Source organism: Cetorhinus maximus, chromosome 19 (genome assembly GCF_964194155.1).
Source record: "Cetorhinus maximus chromosome 19, sCetMax3.hap1.1, whole genome shotgun sequence".
In the NCBI taxonomy this organism is placed as follows: Eukaryota; Metazoa; Chordata; class Chondrichthyes; order Lamniformes; family Cetorhinidae; genus Cetorhinus; species Cetorhinus maximus.
The window spans coordinates 18,397,044-18,414,780 of NC_135897.1; the positions used below are offsets into that span (position 1 = coordinate 18,397,044).

At 41.9% G+C, this 17,737-nt stretch overlaps 1 protein-coding gene across 4 annotated transcripts in view; it reads left to right on the top strand.

Annotated features, from left to right (window-relative positions):
- The window catches only part of ryk (receptor like tyrosine kinase), a 359,220-nt gene that overhangs the window by 173,598 nt on the left and 167,885 nt on the right, over window positions 1-17,737 (top strand). For all 4 annotated transcript variants that reach the window (XM_078563543.1, XM_078563545.1, XM_078563544.1 and 1 more), the window contains one exon: window positions 10,604-10,729. In XM_078563543.1, the coding sequence (XP_078419669.1) occupies window positions 10,604-10,729 (126 nt within the window). The remainder of the gene's footprint in view (window positions 1-10,603; window positions 10,730-17,737) is intronic.

Sequence of the window (17,737 nt, forward strand, 5' to 3'; positions counted from 1 at the left end):
ATTCAGCTGTCTAGGCCCTAAACCTCTCAGTGCCTCCCTAAAATCTACCACTTTGACCAAGTTTTTGGTCACCTGCTCAACTTTCATCTTAAGTGGCTCAATGTCACATTTGGCCCTTTGAAGTGCCTTGTAACATTTTATTATGTGAAAGGCATTAAATAAATACAAGTTTTCGTGATAGCAAGTTCCACATTCTGACCACACTCTGGGTGGACTCTGAAGGACTTAGCGGTTGATTTGTCTAAGGAAGAGTGTGTAGATAGCCTGGATCATGTTGAGATCAAAAAAGAGGAGGTGTTAGGCGTCTTGAATAATATTAAGGTGGATAAGTCCCCAGGGCCAGATGGGATCTACCCCAGAGTACTGAGGGAGGCAAGGGAGGAGATTGCTGGGGCCTTGACAGAAATCTTTGTATTCTCACTGGCTACGGGTGAGGTCCCAGAGGACTGGAGAATGGCCAACGTTGTTCCATTGTTTAAGAAGGGTAGCAGGGATAATCCAGGAAATTACAGGCCGGTGAGCCTTACGTCAATGGTAGGAAAATTATTGGAGAAGATTCTTCGTGACAGGATTTACTACCATTTAGAAGCAAATGGGTGTATTAGTGAGAGGCAGCATGGTTTTGTGAAGGGGAGGTCGTGTCTCACTAACTTGATCGAGTTTTTCGAGGAAGTGACAAAGATGATCGACGATGGAAGGGCAGTGGATGTTATATACATGGATTTCAGTAAGGCCTTTGACAAGGTCCCTCATGGCAGACTGGTACAGAAGGTAAAGTCGCACGGGATCAGAGGTGAGCTGGCAAGATGGATACAGAATTGGCTTGGTCATAGAAGACAGAGGGTAGCAGTGGAAGGGTGCTTTTCTGAATGGAGAGCTGTGACTAGTGGAGTTCCGCAGGGATCAGTGCTGGGACCTTTGCTGTTTGTAGTATACATAAATGATTTGGAGGAAAATGTAACTGGGCTAATTAGTAAGTTTGCAGACGACACTAAGGAGGAGTTGCAGATAGTGAAGAGGATTGTCAAAGGATACAACGGGATATAGATCGGGTGTAGACTTGGGCGGAAAAATGGTAGATGGAGTTTAATCCGGACAAATGCGAGGTAATGCATTTTGGAAGGTCTAATACAGGTAGGAATTATACAGTAAATGGCAGAACCCTTAAGTGCATTGATGGGCAGAGGGATCTGGATGTACAGGTCCACAGGTCACTGAAAGTGGCAATGCAGGTAGATAAGGTAGACAGGAAGGCATATGGCATGCTTGCCTTCAATGGCAGGGGTATTGAGGAGAGGTTGGAGAAACCTATTCCTGTGCTGCACTTTTCTTTGTTCTTTATTCTAAAGAAATGGTTTCTGAATTCTTTATCTGATTTCTTGTTGACTACCTTATGACCTCAGGTTTGTTTATCTCCACAAATGGAAACTCTCTCTCTTTGTCTGTCCTAATAAAACCTTTCAAAATTTTAAAGATCTCTATTAGGTCTCAGCCCTCTCTTTTGTAACCTATTTATTTTTCCAGATAGGAGCTCACAGTTTAGGCACCATTCTTTTAAATCCTTTTTGCACACTCCAGTACCACTATATCCTTTTTATAATGTGATGACCAAAACTGCATACAGAATTCTTCAAGTTTGGTCTAACCAAGGTTAACTCCTACTTTGTTTTCAATTCTACCTCTAGTAATAGACCTTAATGCACAGTTTGCTTTTATTGTGGTCTTATTGATCGGTGATGCGTGCATTTGTACTCTTATATCCCTTTGCTCCTCTACTCCATTTAGATTCTTATTTTCCAATGAATATGTGACCTCCTTAGTTTGCCTACCAAATGTAATATCTCTCACTTACCTAAGTTGAAATGCATTTGCCAATCATATGCCCAGTTTGCAAGCTTATTAATGTCTTGTAATTTGTTGCAGTCCTCCTTTAGTATCGACAGTCTCTTCTAATTTTGAGTCATCTGCAAATTTTAAAACTGCATGTCTAACCCTGAAGTCTGAATTGTTAATTTAAATTGTGAACAACAGTGGTCTCAGCACTGATCCTTGTGGGTACCTACTTCCTGCCTTCTGCCACTCTGAATAGCTATCCTTTTCCCATATTCATGTCTTTCTGTCTTGCCGCCAGCTAGCTATCCATTCAGCTACTTGTCCCCTGACTCTGCATGCTCTAACTTTAGTCAGCAGTTTATTACGTGGTACGCTATGCCTCTTGAAAGTCTAGATATATCACATTTACTACATTACCCTCTGTTACCTCTAAAAGAATTAATTGAGGTTAGTCAAGCTAGAAATTCATTCTATTGATTACTATATTTTTGGTTTCTAAGTGTTTTTCTATTTTCTCCATTAGTAGTGGGTTTGTTATTTTTCCTACTACAATTATTGTTAACAATTCATTAGCCAAGGTTTAGCAGATGAATATTAATTTCAGCGCTTGAAATTGTGATGAATATACATTGACCATTAATTTATTTACAATCCAAATTTCTGTCCCCAAATTTCCTATCCTTTTGCTTCCAAACGGAGGTTCCCACACGTACTATATGCTAAACATGATTCCTTAGCTGAAACTTTGCAGTATGTGCAAAAGTAACCCAGGGTCATTTTTATACTCACCCACAGATTTTTTTCCTGACTTCCTGGCGCTCACCCGAGGCTTGTGGGTACAAACTCATCTTCGACAGCTCTGTGGCATAGTATATGATTGGCAAACCAGGGCCTGCACTGAAATATAATGTGACGTACATGAGATCTTGCAATCATGAATATAACTATCTTAAGCTTTATTTTTATTGTGCCCTTGATGTGACCCCTTAACTGGAAAGTGTTTGCAATGATGGCTTTGAAAGGAGCTACAGTGCAGTAGAACAGATTTTATTGTGTAATTTTATACAGCATGTTCCAAGTTGCTGTTCTTTGTGTTCCACATTCAATTCAACTTGAATTGGTGCATTTTCAGTAGTTCATTCAGACAGACTCAGATTCCATAAGCCTGGTGATTGGAAGGGTTTTAGATTTCAGCAAAGGATCTTCAAGAAATTGATAGAGAAAATAGATTATGAAAAACTAGCAAGAGACACAGATAGTAGAAGTTTGTATAGATATGTAAAAGGGAAGAGATTAGCAACAGTAAATATGAGTCTTGTGCAGGCAGAGACAGAAGAAATAATAATGGGGAATAAGGAAATGGCAGGGGCATTAAGCAAATACTTTGTATTTGTCTTCACAGTAGAAGATGAAGAAATTCCAGAAATAATGAGAAAACCAAGGTTCTAGTGGAGAGATATTATTAGTAAAGAAATTAATGGGACTTGCTCAATAAATCACCTGGACCTGATGGCCTGCATCCTAGTGTTTTAAAAGAGGCAACTACAGAGATAATGGGCACAGTAGTTTTGAAGTTCCAGAATTTCCTCTCTTCTAGAATGATCCCCATGGTTTGAAGGGTCGCTAATGTAACCCTACTATTCAAGCAAAAAGAGAGAAAGAAAACGGGGAACTATAGGCCGGTTAGCCTGTCGTCATTACTAGGGAAAGTGCTAGGATCTGTTATCAGGGACATGGTAACAGAGCACTTAAGAGGTCATAATATGCTTGGGCAGAATCAAGGTTGGTTGGGGTTATGGGGGGAGAAGAGCTGGAGGCCTGGACGAATTGGATAGCTCTTTCAAAGAGCTGGCGCAGGCATGATGGGCCGAAAGACCACTTTCTTCGCTGTAGGATTCCAAGCATACTAATATTTTGTTGCAGCAAACTATTAAGGAAAAGGAATGTTGGCCTTTATTACAAATGTACTGGAGTATTAAGAGTGAAAAAGTTTTATTGTAATTTTACACTGCCTTGATGAGGTCACACCTACAGTACTGTGTACAGTTTTGGTCTCCTTACCTGAGGAAGGATATACTAGCCTTTGAGGGAGTGTAACAAAGGTTCACTAGGCTGACTGCTGGGATAAGGAGAGGTTAAGTAGACTGGAATAATATTTTCTCGAATTTAGAAGAGTGAGTCGATCTCACTGAAACATTTAAAATTCTTAAGGGGCTTTACAAGATACGTACTATCCTTCCTAACACTGGGTGTTCCTGCAGCACATGGACTGCAGCGGTTCAAGAAGACAGCTCGCCACCACCTTCTCAAGGGCAATCAGAGATGGGCAATAAATGCTGGCCTGGTTAATGACACCCAGACCCATGAATGAATTTTTAAAAAGTTACTGGGAGGATGAGTTTACCTGGATGGAGAGTCTAAACTAAGGATCGCAGTCTTGGAATAAGGAGTTGGCTCTTTTGGATTTGGATGAGAAGAATTTCACTGAGGGTTGTGAATCATATCAATCCTCTATCCCAGAGAGCAGTGGATGGTCAGCTGTTGAGTATATTCAAGACAGAGATTGAAGATTTTAGGATGCTAAGGGAATTAAAGGATATGGAGGCTAGTGCTGAAGGTGTAGTTGAGGTGGAAGAGCAGCCATGATCTTATTGAATGGTGAAGTAGACTCGAAGGGCCGAATAACCTATTCATGCTCCGATTTCAAATATCCTTAAATACCCAACCTTCATTCTTGTTAATTTCTTCTGTGCAGTAGGCTCAAACTCACAAGTCATGGGTAATAGTGCCGACTGATAATTTACTCAAGTAAATTTAGGCATGCCGACCATTGAGCTAAATGGCAATCGGGGCCCTCAGAGACTGATCTGATCTGATCCTCTCTGTCACCTTCACACACGTTCGCTTCTCACTCGCTCCCCCCCTCTCTCTCTCACTCTCAATGTCACCCTCTCTCTCTTTCACACTCGCACTCTCTTCCATAACCCTCTCCCCTGCGCGCATGCGCCCTCCCGTGCCCTACCTCATCCCCAACCCCACATGTGCTGCGCTCACTTCATGCAATTGTATTTATTTTTCTCCCCAAGTCATATTCACACCCAAACATCAACTAGAAACACAAATTTTCACTATTTTTATAGTCTTTTTTCAGTCTCAATTCTTGTTTTGCTAATAATGAGGAATACCGATTGGCAATGGCACGTTATCCCAGAGCGGCATGATTCTAGAAAGCCACTACTCCGCTGGCTGATACCAACTTAATACAGTACAGGCCATCGATCGGACCTTCTGGGTTCTGAGGCTCAGTGTTTCCCAATGAACAATTGATGTTGGTGCAGCGCGAACAGGTTTGTGTTACAGGACCAATCGGTGTTGCAATCCTGAGATAGCTGATTGAAAGAGTTAATGACAGTGTTGAGTGATAAAGAGGCTGCTCTGCCTTCGCTGAACTTATTTATTGCAGTAAATGAATAGTATCATGATAATAGTGCTGGGATTTCATTTGGTTACAGTAGTGAAATAGGATACTGGAATTTTGCTATTTATTAAAGAGACATAGTCTCGGTGTATCTCATGCATTTACTTGAATCAGAAGTTAATTCTGCTTTCAATGCATTCATGTTCAGATCTAGTGTAAAGTACTCTTGGAATCTGCAATAATGAAGCTGTAAGACCACAGCGCAATGACTAACCAGCATTGTCACTGAGAGAGGAGGGCTCAGTTATTATCTATATGCTATAAATCTCCATTTCAAGTGTTTGTCATTCACTTGCTTATACTTTCAGGTAATAAAGAAATGCACTTGAATTTGGAACTATTCAAATATATACATAAGAGTCATTGAGTCATTACAGCACAGAAACAGGCTTTTCCACCCATCGAGTCCATGCTGGCTTTCTGTACAGCAATCCAGTCAGTCCCATTCCCCTCAAGTGTCCATCCAGTTTCTTTTGATATCAGTGCTTTTCATTGCTTCCGCCACCCCCATAGCAGCAAGTTCCAGGTCATTACCACTCGCTGCATGTAAAAAGATTTCTCTTAACATTCCACCTTACATCTCCTGCCCAACACCTTATACTCGCATCCTTGTGCCATCAGCTGATGGGAGCAGCATTTCTTTGTCTATCTTATCTAATGTCATACTTTTGTACACCTCTATCCAATCTTCTCTGCCTCCTTTACTCCAAGGAGAACAAACCCAACTTCTTGAACCTAACCTCGCAACTAAAATCCCCCATCCTTGGAACTATTCTAGTAAATCTCCTCTGCACCCTCTCAAGGACCCTCACATCCTTCCTAAAGTGTGGTGACTAGGACTGACACACAGCTCTGGTTTAGTTAGCCTAACCAGAGCTTTATGAAGTTTCAGCATAACTTCACTACATTTGCACTCAATACAGGAGCTCTCACTAAAAAAAGATGTGGACTTGCAGCACTTGTTACTGGAAATTGTGAATGGATTATAAAGCATCATCAGTTTGACATGTCTAAAATATTGCTCACTTTAACCATTTGGATAAAATTGTTTATGATATATTGTTGATGTCTTCAATTTATATATTGATTGTTTTTAATTTGTTAATTTTCATCTAAAAATTGGCAGACTTGTCTAGAACATAAGAACTAGGAGCAGGAGTAGGCAATTCAACCCCTTGGGCCTGCCCTGCCATTCATTATGATCATGGCTGATCTCATTTCGGCCTCAACTCCAATTTACCGCCCTCTCCACATAACCTGTCGACCCGTTACTAATTAAAAGTCTGTCTATCTCCTCAAATTTATTCAGCGTCCCGGCGTCCACTGCACTCTGAGGGAATGAATTGCACAGATTCACGACCCTTTGAGAAAAGTAATTCCTCCTCATCTCTGATTTAAATCTATCACCCCTTAGCCTAAAACCATGGCCTTTCGTTATAGAATGCCCCACAAGGGGAAACATCCGCTCCACGTCTACTTTGTCCATACCCTTTAGCATCTTATATACCTCAATTACATCTCCTCTCATCCTTCTAAACTGTAGCGAGTATAGGCCTAAACCACTCAATCTCTCCTCATAAGACAAGCCCAGCATCTCTGAAATTAATCTAGAACCTCCTCTGAACCGCCTCCAATGCAACTACATCCTTCCTCAAGTGAGGGGACCAAAACTGTGCACAGTACTCCAGGTGTAGTCTCACTAATGCCTTGTACAGTTGCAACAACACTTCCCTATTTTTATACTCTATTCCTTTAGCAATAAGTGCCAAAATTCCATTTGCCTTCCTTATTACCTGCTGTACCTGCAGACTAGCTTCAGCGATTCATGCAAGGGGACACCCAGGTCCCTCTGCACCGAAGCATTCTGAAGTTTCTCTCCATTTAAATAATAAGTCGCCTTTTTATTCTTTCGACCAAAATGGATAACCTCACACTTATCCACATTAAAATCCATCTGCCAGATTTTGGCCCATTCACCTAACCTGTCCATATCCATTTGTAAATTTCTTATTTCTCCATTGCAACTTACTTTCCCACCTATTTTGGTGTCATCTGCAAATTTAGCTATAGTACCTTCTATCCCTGAATCCAAGTCATTAATATAGATTGTAAATAGTTGGGGCCCAAGGACCGAACCCTGTGGCACCCCACTAGTTACAGCTTGCCATCCAGAAAAAGACCCATTTATGCCCACTCTCCGCTTTTTGTTGGTTAGCCAATCCTCTATCCAAGCTAATATATTACCCCTAACTCCGCGTGACCTTATCTTGTGTATTAATCTTTTGTGCGGCACCTTATCAATGGCCTTCTGGAAGTCCAGATATACTACATCTACAGGATCCCCATTATCCATTTTGCTTGTCACATCTTCAAAGAGCTCTAGCAAATTAGTCAAACACAATTTACCCTTCATAAAACCATGCTGACTGATGGATTGCATTTTGACTTTCCAAATGCCCCATTACTACTTCCTTAATAATGGATTCCAACAATTTACCAACGACAGAGGTTAAATTAACTGGTCTATAGTTTCCTACTTTCTGCCTTCCCCCTTTTTGAATAAGGGCGTTATATTACCATTTTTCAAATCCACTGGAACCTTTCCAGAATCCAGGGAATTTTGGAATATTATAGCCAATGCATCCACTATCTCCGCTGCCACTTCCTTTAAGACCCTGGGATGTAAGCCATCAGGTCCTGGGGACTTGTCACCTTTTAATCCCAATAGTTTGCTCAGTACTTTTTCTCTAGTGATGGTGATTGTTCTAAGTTCCTCCTTCTCTGTACCCTCTGCACTCACTACCTGTTACTATTGGGGTGGTACTAGTGTCCTCCACTGTGAAAACTGAGGCAAAATATTGATTAAGCGTCTCGGCCATTTCTACATTCCCCACTAATAACTCCCCAGTCTCATCCTCCAAGGGACCAACATTCATTTTAGCTACTCTCTTTCCTTTTATATACTTGTAGAAGCATTTGCTATCAGTTTTTACATTTTGCGCTAGTTTTCTTTCATAATTTACCTTTGCTCTTTTTATTATTTTTTTAGTAACCCTTTGTTGATCTTTAAAAGTTTCCCAATCTTCCAGTCTGCCACTGACCTTTGCAATTTGGTATGCCTTAGTTTTTGCCTTTAAGTTATCTTTAACTTCCTTGCTTAGCCATGGATGCTTTTCCCCCTCTTATCATCTTTCTTCCTCATTGGGATATATTTTACTTGGGAGGCATTGAATATCTGCTTAAATATCTGCCATTGTTCATCAACTATCCTGCCTTGTAGTCTTCCTGCCCAGTCTACTAGGGTCAAATCTGCCCTCATGCCTATGTATTTACCTTTGTTTAACTCCAGAACACTAGTGTGGGACTCAAGTTTCTCGCTCTCAAACTGAACTTTAAATTCTAGCATGCTATAATCACTCTTCTCTAGAGGATCCTTTACTATGAGATCGTTAATTAATTCCATCTCATTACACAAAGCCAAATCCAGAATAGCCTGCCCCCGGTTGGTTCCACAACATATTGCTCCAAGAAACAATCTCTAATACACTCTATGAACTCTCCCTTGAGGCTACCCTTGCCAATTTGATTAGTCCAGTCTATATGCATATTAAAATCACCCATGATTATTGCCGTGCCTTTCTTACGTACTCCCAGTATTTCCTGGTTTATACTGTGCCCTACTGCTAAACTACTGTTTGGGGAGCTATAGATTAACCCCACCAGGGACTTCTTTCCCTTGCTATTTCTTATTTCTACCCAGACTGACTCTACGTCTTGCTCTCCAGTGCCTATATCATTCCTCACTACAGCACTGATCTCTTCCTTTACTAACAAAGCTACACCACCTCCTTTTCTTTCCTGCCTATCCTTCCGAAACACTGAGTACCCTTGGATATTCAACTCTCAAATCTGTTCTCCCTGTAACCACACCTCAGTAATGGCCACCAAATCATACCTATTTATCTCTATTTGCGCTGTTAACTCATTAGTTTTATTCCGAATGCTGTGTACATTCAGATACAAAGCCTTTAAGTTTGCCCTATTGTCAATTTTCCCTACTCTTATATGATTCTTTGGTGCAATATAGTGTTCACACACTCTGTCCCTTCCTTTCACTTTTTGATAGCAATCAGCCTTGTCACTAACCTGCACTCTTACTCTCTCCTTAAACTTTGATTTTTTTATATTTCCATGCAACTGAACCCTCCCCCCCACTATTTAGTTTAAAGCCCTATCTACAACCCTAATTATGCGATTCGCCAGGACACTGGCCCCAGCATGATTCAAGTGGAGCCCGTCCGAACAGAATAGCTCCCTCTTTCCCCAGTACTGGTGCCAATGTCCCATGAATTCGAACCCACTTCTCTCACACCAATCTTTGAGCCACACATTTACCTCTTTAATCTTATTGAGCCTGTGCCAATTAGCTTGTGGCTCAGGTAGTAATCCTGAGATTATTAACCTTTTTGGTTCTGCTTTTTAATTTAAACCCTAGCTGCTCATATTCCCTCAGCAGAACCTCTTTCCTTCTTCTACCTATATCGTTGGTACCTACATGGACCAACAACTGGACCTTTCCCCTCCAACTCCAAGTTCCTCTGTAGCCCAGATGAGATGTCCTTAAACCTGGCACCGGGTAGGCAACACAGCCTTCGGGACTCTTGATCCTAGCTACAGAGAACAGTATCTATTCCCCTAACTATACTATCCCCGATTACAACTACATTTCTCTTTTCTCCTCCCACTTGAATGGCTCCCTCTACCACGGTGCTATGGTCAGTTTGCTCATCCTCCCTACAGTCTGTCCCAGGGTCTTCCACTCACACTCTCCTCTAGCTGCTACTGACTGCCTGTCCCAGGGTGCTTCTCTCGCACTCTCCTCTAGGTGCTGCTGGCTGCCTGTCCCAGGATCCTCCTCTCGCACTCTCCTCTAGATGCTGCTGACTGCCTGTCCCAAAGTCCTCCTCTCGCACTCTACTCTACTTTCACAATTAGCTGAACATGTAATAATTTCCTGTGTGATGTTGGCTACTACCATGACTCTGGAAATCTGAATTTTACCCTATAAAACAAGGCCAGTTCCACTTCTTTTCTAATGTAATCCCATGTTTTCATTTTCCTTGATGCTCTCCTCCTTTATCACCTGTTGCTCTCTCTCTTCTCTAGCTATTTCTCTTGCCGTAAATTCTCATCTCATTCATCCTACAGTTAAACATCCTGTGAATTTTGAATGCAGCATATAACTTAATATAGGATGTTGGTGATATGCTTTACTCTTTGTTTTCTCTGCAGGTTACCCAACACTGCGGATAGAAAAGAATGACCTCAAAAGTGTTACACTAGCGGAGGCAAAGGCCAGAGTAAAGGACATTGCAATCTCCAGAGAGAGGGTCACTTTCAAAGATGTTCTTCAGGAAGGTAATGAACTTGGGCTTCAGTTGAGGTTGCAACAAAAAATGTATTCCTCCTTTCCCCTCCCCAAGTCTCTGAATATCATGTACTTTTCCTATCCTATCAGATGAAAGGGTTACTGACCTGAAATGTTAACTTCGTTTCTCTCTCCATGGATACTGCCTGAGCTGCTGAACATTTCCAGCATTTTCTATTTTTATTTTAGGTTTGCAGAATCTGCAGTATTTTGCTTTTGTCTGAGCCTGTCCCTACATGGTGTGTACAGGAACTGGAGCTATGTGAATTTCTTAGACTGTCGACTGTTTTAAGTATGATCGTCAATTTCTAAAACACTAGGCAAAAAAAAAGATGCTTCATTTTATCTATATAAGATCGATGATAACTTGATTGACAAGCTATGATTATCACAGATAAAGGTCCGGTGCCTGATGTTTCATTATATGCAGAGCGATTGAAGAAAAAAATAATTGAGCAGTGAACCTACAGCTATTGATTTGTGGTGTCTGTTCTTTACTGTCAGTATTATTCTTGATGTATCAGGTAGCTGCCACTAGATGGCATTGTGGAGGAACAGATGATATCTTGGTGTAATCTGAAGTTTGGGAAAAGCAAAGAAATCTATTTTTTACTTTATAATAAACGGTATGTCGACATGTGCACACAAGCCCTGCTTCTGATGCTATATGTATTATGGGTGCAAAACAGCCTTTGCACATATAACCTCCAGCTTGAAACTAACAAGCACGTACCAAACTGCAATATCAATTCATTGACCAAACAATCTTAACAATTACACTTTGGTCTTAAAGGGATGTGCCTCCATCCTGGCAAAAACTACATTGTGCATCAGTTGCAATAATCTAATGTCATGTGAGTAGCCTCGTGGGACATCTAAGATACAAAACTGCAAAGGACCTAGTTAACCATAATAGTAAAGAAAATAGTTTTTATTTTGAGATATTCTGTGTGTGTGTGTGTGTGTGTGTGTGCGTGCGTGCATGTGTGCATGTGTGTATATGTGTGCGTGCCCTGTGATGGACCGGTGTCCCTTCCTGGGTGTACCCCACCTAGCACCCATTGCCTGTCGGGATAGGCTCTGACTCCCAGCAACCCTGAATTGGATGAAACGATTCTGGAAAAGTGAATGAGTGAGTAAAATTCAAGCTGTTGAACAATTATGCTCCACTTTGGTCTTTTACCAGTTGTGATGGGATCACTTTAAGGGACTGTAAGTGGGGAGTCACTGAAGGAAGTGATATCACATCTCCTGTGACTTGGGAATTGTGGGTGTAGACCAATAGAGTAAACATGCTCCTGTACTCATGGGTGTGTAGATGCTCCAGTTCAAGTTACAATAAAGAACCTATTTATTTGTTGTATATTGTTTGTATTCCTGTGACTCCTAGATCAGTCACAAGCTAAAGGAGCAAAATTGCGATATTTTGAAGTTCACCATGTACTACAGAGTGACAGAGCTGGAGGAATTCTGATCACCAAGCACAATAGGAGTGCTGGCTGCTTACCTGGACTGGCTGAAGATAGCTCAAGCATTAACAGTGCAAAAGACTCCACCACAGACAGGACCCTGGGAGGTTACAAACTGTGGGAGTACAGCAACTTACATGGCAGCCAGATCGATGGTCGGGGGGCACGTTAATAGCTACAGGATTGGTGTCTTTGACTGTTCTGGCAGAAATTGGAAGCAGGAGCACACCGTCATTGCTGCTTGTGGATTCCTGCACCATGGGCAAGGCTTACTCTGAAAGCTCAGAAATGACCCCACAGTGACACCTGGGGAGTTGTAGCTGCAGCAGTCCAGAAAAAAAGAGCCTAAAAAAAAGAAACTATCCTGTACAGAAGACAGTCCAAAAAAAAAAACCCTGTGGAAATATTGTGCCTATAACAGGAAAACATATGAATTAGGAGCAGGAGTAGGCCATTTAGCACCTCGAGCCTGCTCTGCTATTCAACAAGATCATGGCTGATCCGATTGTGGTATCAACTCCACATTCCCACCTATTCCCAATAACTTTTCAGCCCCTTGTTAGTCAACAATCTATCTACCTCTGCCTTAAAAATATTCAATGACCCTGCCTCCATCACTCTCTAGGGAAGAGAGGTCCAAAGTCTCATGACCCTCTGAGAGAAAAAATTTCTTCTCATCTCCATCTTAAATGGGAGACCCCTTATTTTTGAACTGTGTCCCCGAGTTCTAGTCTCTCCCACAAGCGAGAAACATTCTTAAAACATCCACCCTGTCAAGTCCCCTCAGGATCTTATATGTTTCAATAAGATTACCTCTCAACCTTCTAACTTCTAATGGATACCTTTCCTCATAAGGCAACCTTGCCTCCCCCCCGCCCCCCACCACCCCGCCCCCCCCACCATCCAGGTATCAGTTGAGTGAACCTTCTCTAACTTTTTAACACGTTTATATCCTTTCTTCAATAAGGAGACTAAAGCTATACACAGTACTCCAGATGTGGTTTCACCATTGCAATACATTGCAATCTAGACCCACCACCATTGTGTGAATCAGCTGAACTTATGAACTCAGCAACTCGCACAGTTGAGTTCAGTTTTAATGACACCATGTGTACCCAAATGGATGGTTTGCCATGGGATCCTCTCTAGGCCCAGCTCCCGCAAACATCTTTGTTGGGTTCCATGAGAAACGTGTCTTCAACAGAATGATACCTAAACTCCTACCCCTCGCATATTTCCAATGTGTGGATGATATGTTTACTATATTTAAATCCGCAGCTGCGTGTAGCAATTTCCTTACATGTTTTAATGGGCTCCATCCTGTGCTTAAATTCACCTATGAATTGGTGCAGTCAAATGAACCCCCTTTCCTTGACGTACTAGTTGAAAAATCTACCACGGTCTACCACAAGCCTACCTTCACTAGTCAATATACGTGTTGGGATTTAACCAACTTATTGGAGTTCTTTGAGGAAGTAACGTGCTGTGGATAAAGGGGGACTGGTAGATATACTGCACTTAGATTTCCAGAAGGCATTTGATAAAGTGTCACGTCAAAGGTTATTGCGGAAAATAAAATTTCATGGCATAGGGGCATGGATAGACGATTGGCTGGCTAACAGGAAGCAGAGAGTAGGTATAAATGGGTCTTTTTCAGGTTGGCAAGATGTAACGGGTGGTGTGCCATAAGGATCAGTGCTGGGGATTCAATTATTTACAATTTATATAAATGACTTGGATGAAGGGATGGTTGCCAAGTTTGCTGATGACACAAACATAGGTAGGAAAGTAAGTCGTGAAGAGGACATAAGGAGGCTACAAAAATATATAGGTAGGTTAAGTGAGTGGGCTAAGATCTGGCAAATGGAGTATAATGTGGGAAAAAATGAAATTGTTCATTTTGGCAAGAAGATTAAAAGAGAAGTATATTATCTAAATGGCAGAGTTCTGAGATTCAGAGGTTTCGGGGTGTCCAAGTGCATGAATCACAAAAGGTTAGTGTGCAAGTATAGCATGTAACTAGGAACGCTAATAGAATGTTATAATTTATTGCGAGGGGAATTGAATACAGAAAAAGGGAGGTTATGCTTCAGTTACACAGAACCCAAGTGAGACCACATTTGGAGTACTATGTACGGTATTGGTCATCTTATTTAAGGAAGGATGTAAATGCGTTGGAATCAGTTCAGAGAAGGTTTTCCAGACTAATACCTGGAATGGGTGGGTTGCCTTATGAGGAAAGGTTGGACAGACAAGGCTTGTATCCACTGGAGTTTAGATGAGTAAGAGGTGACTTGATTGAAACATATCAGATCCTGAGGGATCTTGACAGAGTGGATGTCGAAAGGATGTTTCTTCTTGTGGAAAAGTCCAGAACTAAAAGTCACTGTTTAAAAATAAGGAGTTGCCCATTTAAAACAGAGATGAGTTGAAACTTTTTCTGAGGGTCATAAGTCTTTGGAACTCTTCCTTAAAAGGTGATGGAAGCAGAGTCTTTGAATATCTTTAAGGCAGAAGTGGATAGATCCTTGGTAAGCAAGGGGGCGATAAGTTATCGGGTAGGTAGGTAGATGCAGATATCAGGTTACTGTCAGATCAGCCATGATCTTATTAAATGGCACAGCAGGCTCGAGGGGCTGAAGGGCCTACTCCTTGTTCATATGGTTCTTACAGTTCCATACACATATAAGATTGGCCTTATCGGCAACCTTGTAAATAGGGCCCGAGCCATTTGCACAGCATGGAAGCTTGATGCTGAAATAGGGCACATCAAAGGCATCCTGCGGGATAATGGCTACCCTGATAAGAATTTTGCGCTGTATATCACGCAAACTCGTGAACGGGCCTAAGGCCATCACTTTCAGACCTGAAAAGTACCAGTCTACCTCAGATTACCCTGGAAGGGCAAGGTATCTCAAAACTTTGAGCAACAGGTGAAGCTAGCTACTATGCAGTATCAACACGAGTGGTATTCGCCACTAACAGGATGCTGCTGTCGAGCCAGAAAGACGTTCTGCCTATCACACAAATGAGTAATGTGGTATATGAATTTCAATGCCAGTGTGACGCTAGGATTATAGACTTTTTGTGACGCACTGATGCCTGGGTGGGTTGCTGAGAGATTCAGTGAACTGGTCTTGGATTGTGTTTATCATTTATTGTGCAATTTGTGGTGTGTTCAACCACAGCTTTCGTGTTAATTCATGTTTACTTCATGTTAATTCTGTACGTTAGCATATAAAATGGAGTGTTGATTTTTTTGTATAGCGAATTTCTTCTTTTTGTTTAGAACAGTGGAATTTTGTGGCTTTAGTTTCTTAGTGAGCAACTGGGATTTCAAATTTCGTCCAATTTAACAAAAAAAACGTTTACTGGAAAAGGTTACTAACCGGATCATAATAAATTTTGGGGTCTCATCTGGGACTGTAACAAAATTTGGGGGCCTGGTCTGGATCGCAACAGTAGAGGTCAACTTCCCGATCCATAAGTTAGAGCCAATGACATACCAGCAATGACAAGATGAGTCAAAATGGATCTTGGAACTAGTCATCGTGTCTATCCCATTACAGGCTTTTCAAAAACTCCTCCTGAGAAGAAGAAAATGTACACCACCAATGCATTACTTTACGCTGGAAGGAAATTTGAAGCCATAGTGGCTGGACGCCAACAGTTATAAGTGCTGGGGAAGGCTACAAAAATTGTTATGATAACCAAGACTCAGAAGTATGCTAAGCCTTGTGGAAATGTGGCCTGACTCATGCAATTCGCAACTTCCAGCATACCAGAACCTATCTTAAGTATGTGCTGTACGTGGGCAGTGGCAAGACAGTGCAGGAAGCCAAGCTCAGAGCATGCATCTAAAAAATGGTGACAAGTCACGCACAGAGCAAAAGTGTGCAAGGCACAGCGGCAACCGCAGCCAAAAGTATGCTAGCACACAACAGAAATCTAAGAAGGTACACCAGGTTGTCAAGGAAGCAAAACGTGAAGAGGATCTGAACAAGAACCATGTTCAGATACGGGTTGAACAAACATGTCGATGTATATCGACTTGTTAATGCTATTATACAATCACTATGATTAGGATTGTATGTCCGCAGAAGAATGGTAAGCATTCGCCTAAGGTCAAAATCAATATGAGAGCAAGTGCTAATGCCTTGCCATATGTAGAAGGTTATGTATGTAGAGAAATGGGAATCTACGATACAACCCACCACAACTAAGCTTACAATGGCTCGCCGATGAAGTGCATTGGAACGCTAACCTTGCTTTGCAGCTGTGGAAAGTCGGAATAGGTGCCACAAATGTTTTATGTTGTAGACACAGTCGGACCAGTTGTAACAGGACTTTCAGATTTACAGATCATCACAATACATGAGGTCAGCATCGCACCAAAAGGTGTGGAAGGTTGCAGCACAGAGTGCATTGAGTTGGTTAGAGACCTGAAATGGCTCTATTCAGACAAGTTTTGATGCAGTTGGTGACTTCAAGGGAGATGCCATGTTGCATATAAGGGAGGATGCAGTTCTTACTATCGATGCTCCAAGGAAATGCAGCATGTACGTTCAAGAGAAGCTCAAAGTGGAACACAATCTGCCAAGTGCACCGATTGGTGCAGCTCCATCACCCGCGTGTTTCAAAAAAGGATGGTAATCTTAGGCCCATGATGGTTGCTTAGACCCATGATGGTTGAACTTGGCCCTCAAGTGATGTCTGCATAAGATCCTGACCTTTGAGGAGCTGAACCCTTGGATAACGAAGGATATTGTGAGGTTAGTCAAAAAGAAAAGGGAAGCATTCGTAAGGGCTAGAACGCTGGGAACAGATGAAGCCCGTGGAGAATATAAAGAAAGTAGGAAGAAACTTAAGCAAGGAGTCAGGAGGGCTAAAAGGGGTCATGAAAAGTCATTGGCAACCAGGATTAAGGAAAATCCCAAGGCTTTTTATACATATGTAAAAAGCAAGAGAGTAGCCAGGGAAAGGGTAGGCCCACTCAGGGACAGTAGGAATTATACAGTAAATGGCAGAACCCTTAAGTGCATCGACAGGCAGAGGGATCTGGGTGTACAGGTCCACAGGTCACTGAAAGTGGCAATGCAGGTGGATAAGGTAGTCAGGAAGGCATATGGCATGCTTGCCTTCATCGGCAGGGGTATTGAGTATAAAAGCTGGGAAGTCATGCTGCAGCTGTATAGAACCTTGGTTAGGCCACACTTGGAATATTGCGTGCAATTCTGGTCTCCACATTACCAGAAGGATATGGAGGCGTTGGAGAGGGTGCAGAGGAGGTTTACCAGGATGCTGCCTGGTCTGGAGGTTATTAGCTATGAGGAGAGGTTGGAGAAACTCGGATTGTTCTCACTAGAGCGACGGAGATTGAGGGGTGACTTGATAGAAGTTTACAAAATTATAAGTGGCATGGACAGAGTAGATAGTCAGAAGCTTTTTCCCAGGGGTGGAAGAGTCAATTTCTCGGGGACATAGATTTAAGATGAGAGGAGAAAACTTTAGAGGAGATGTGCGGGACAA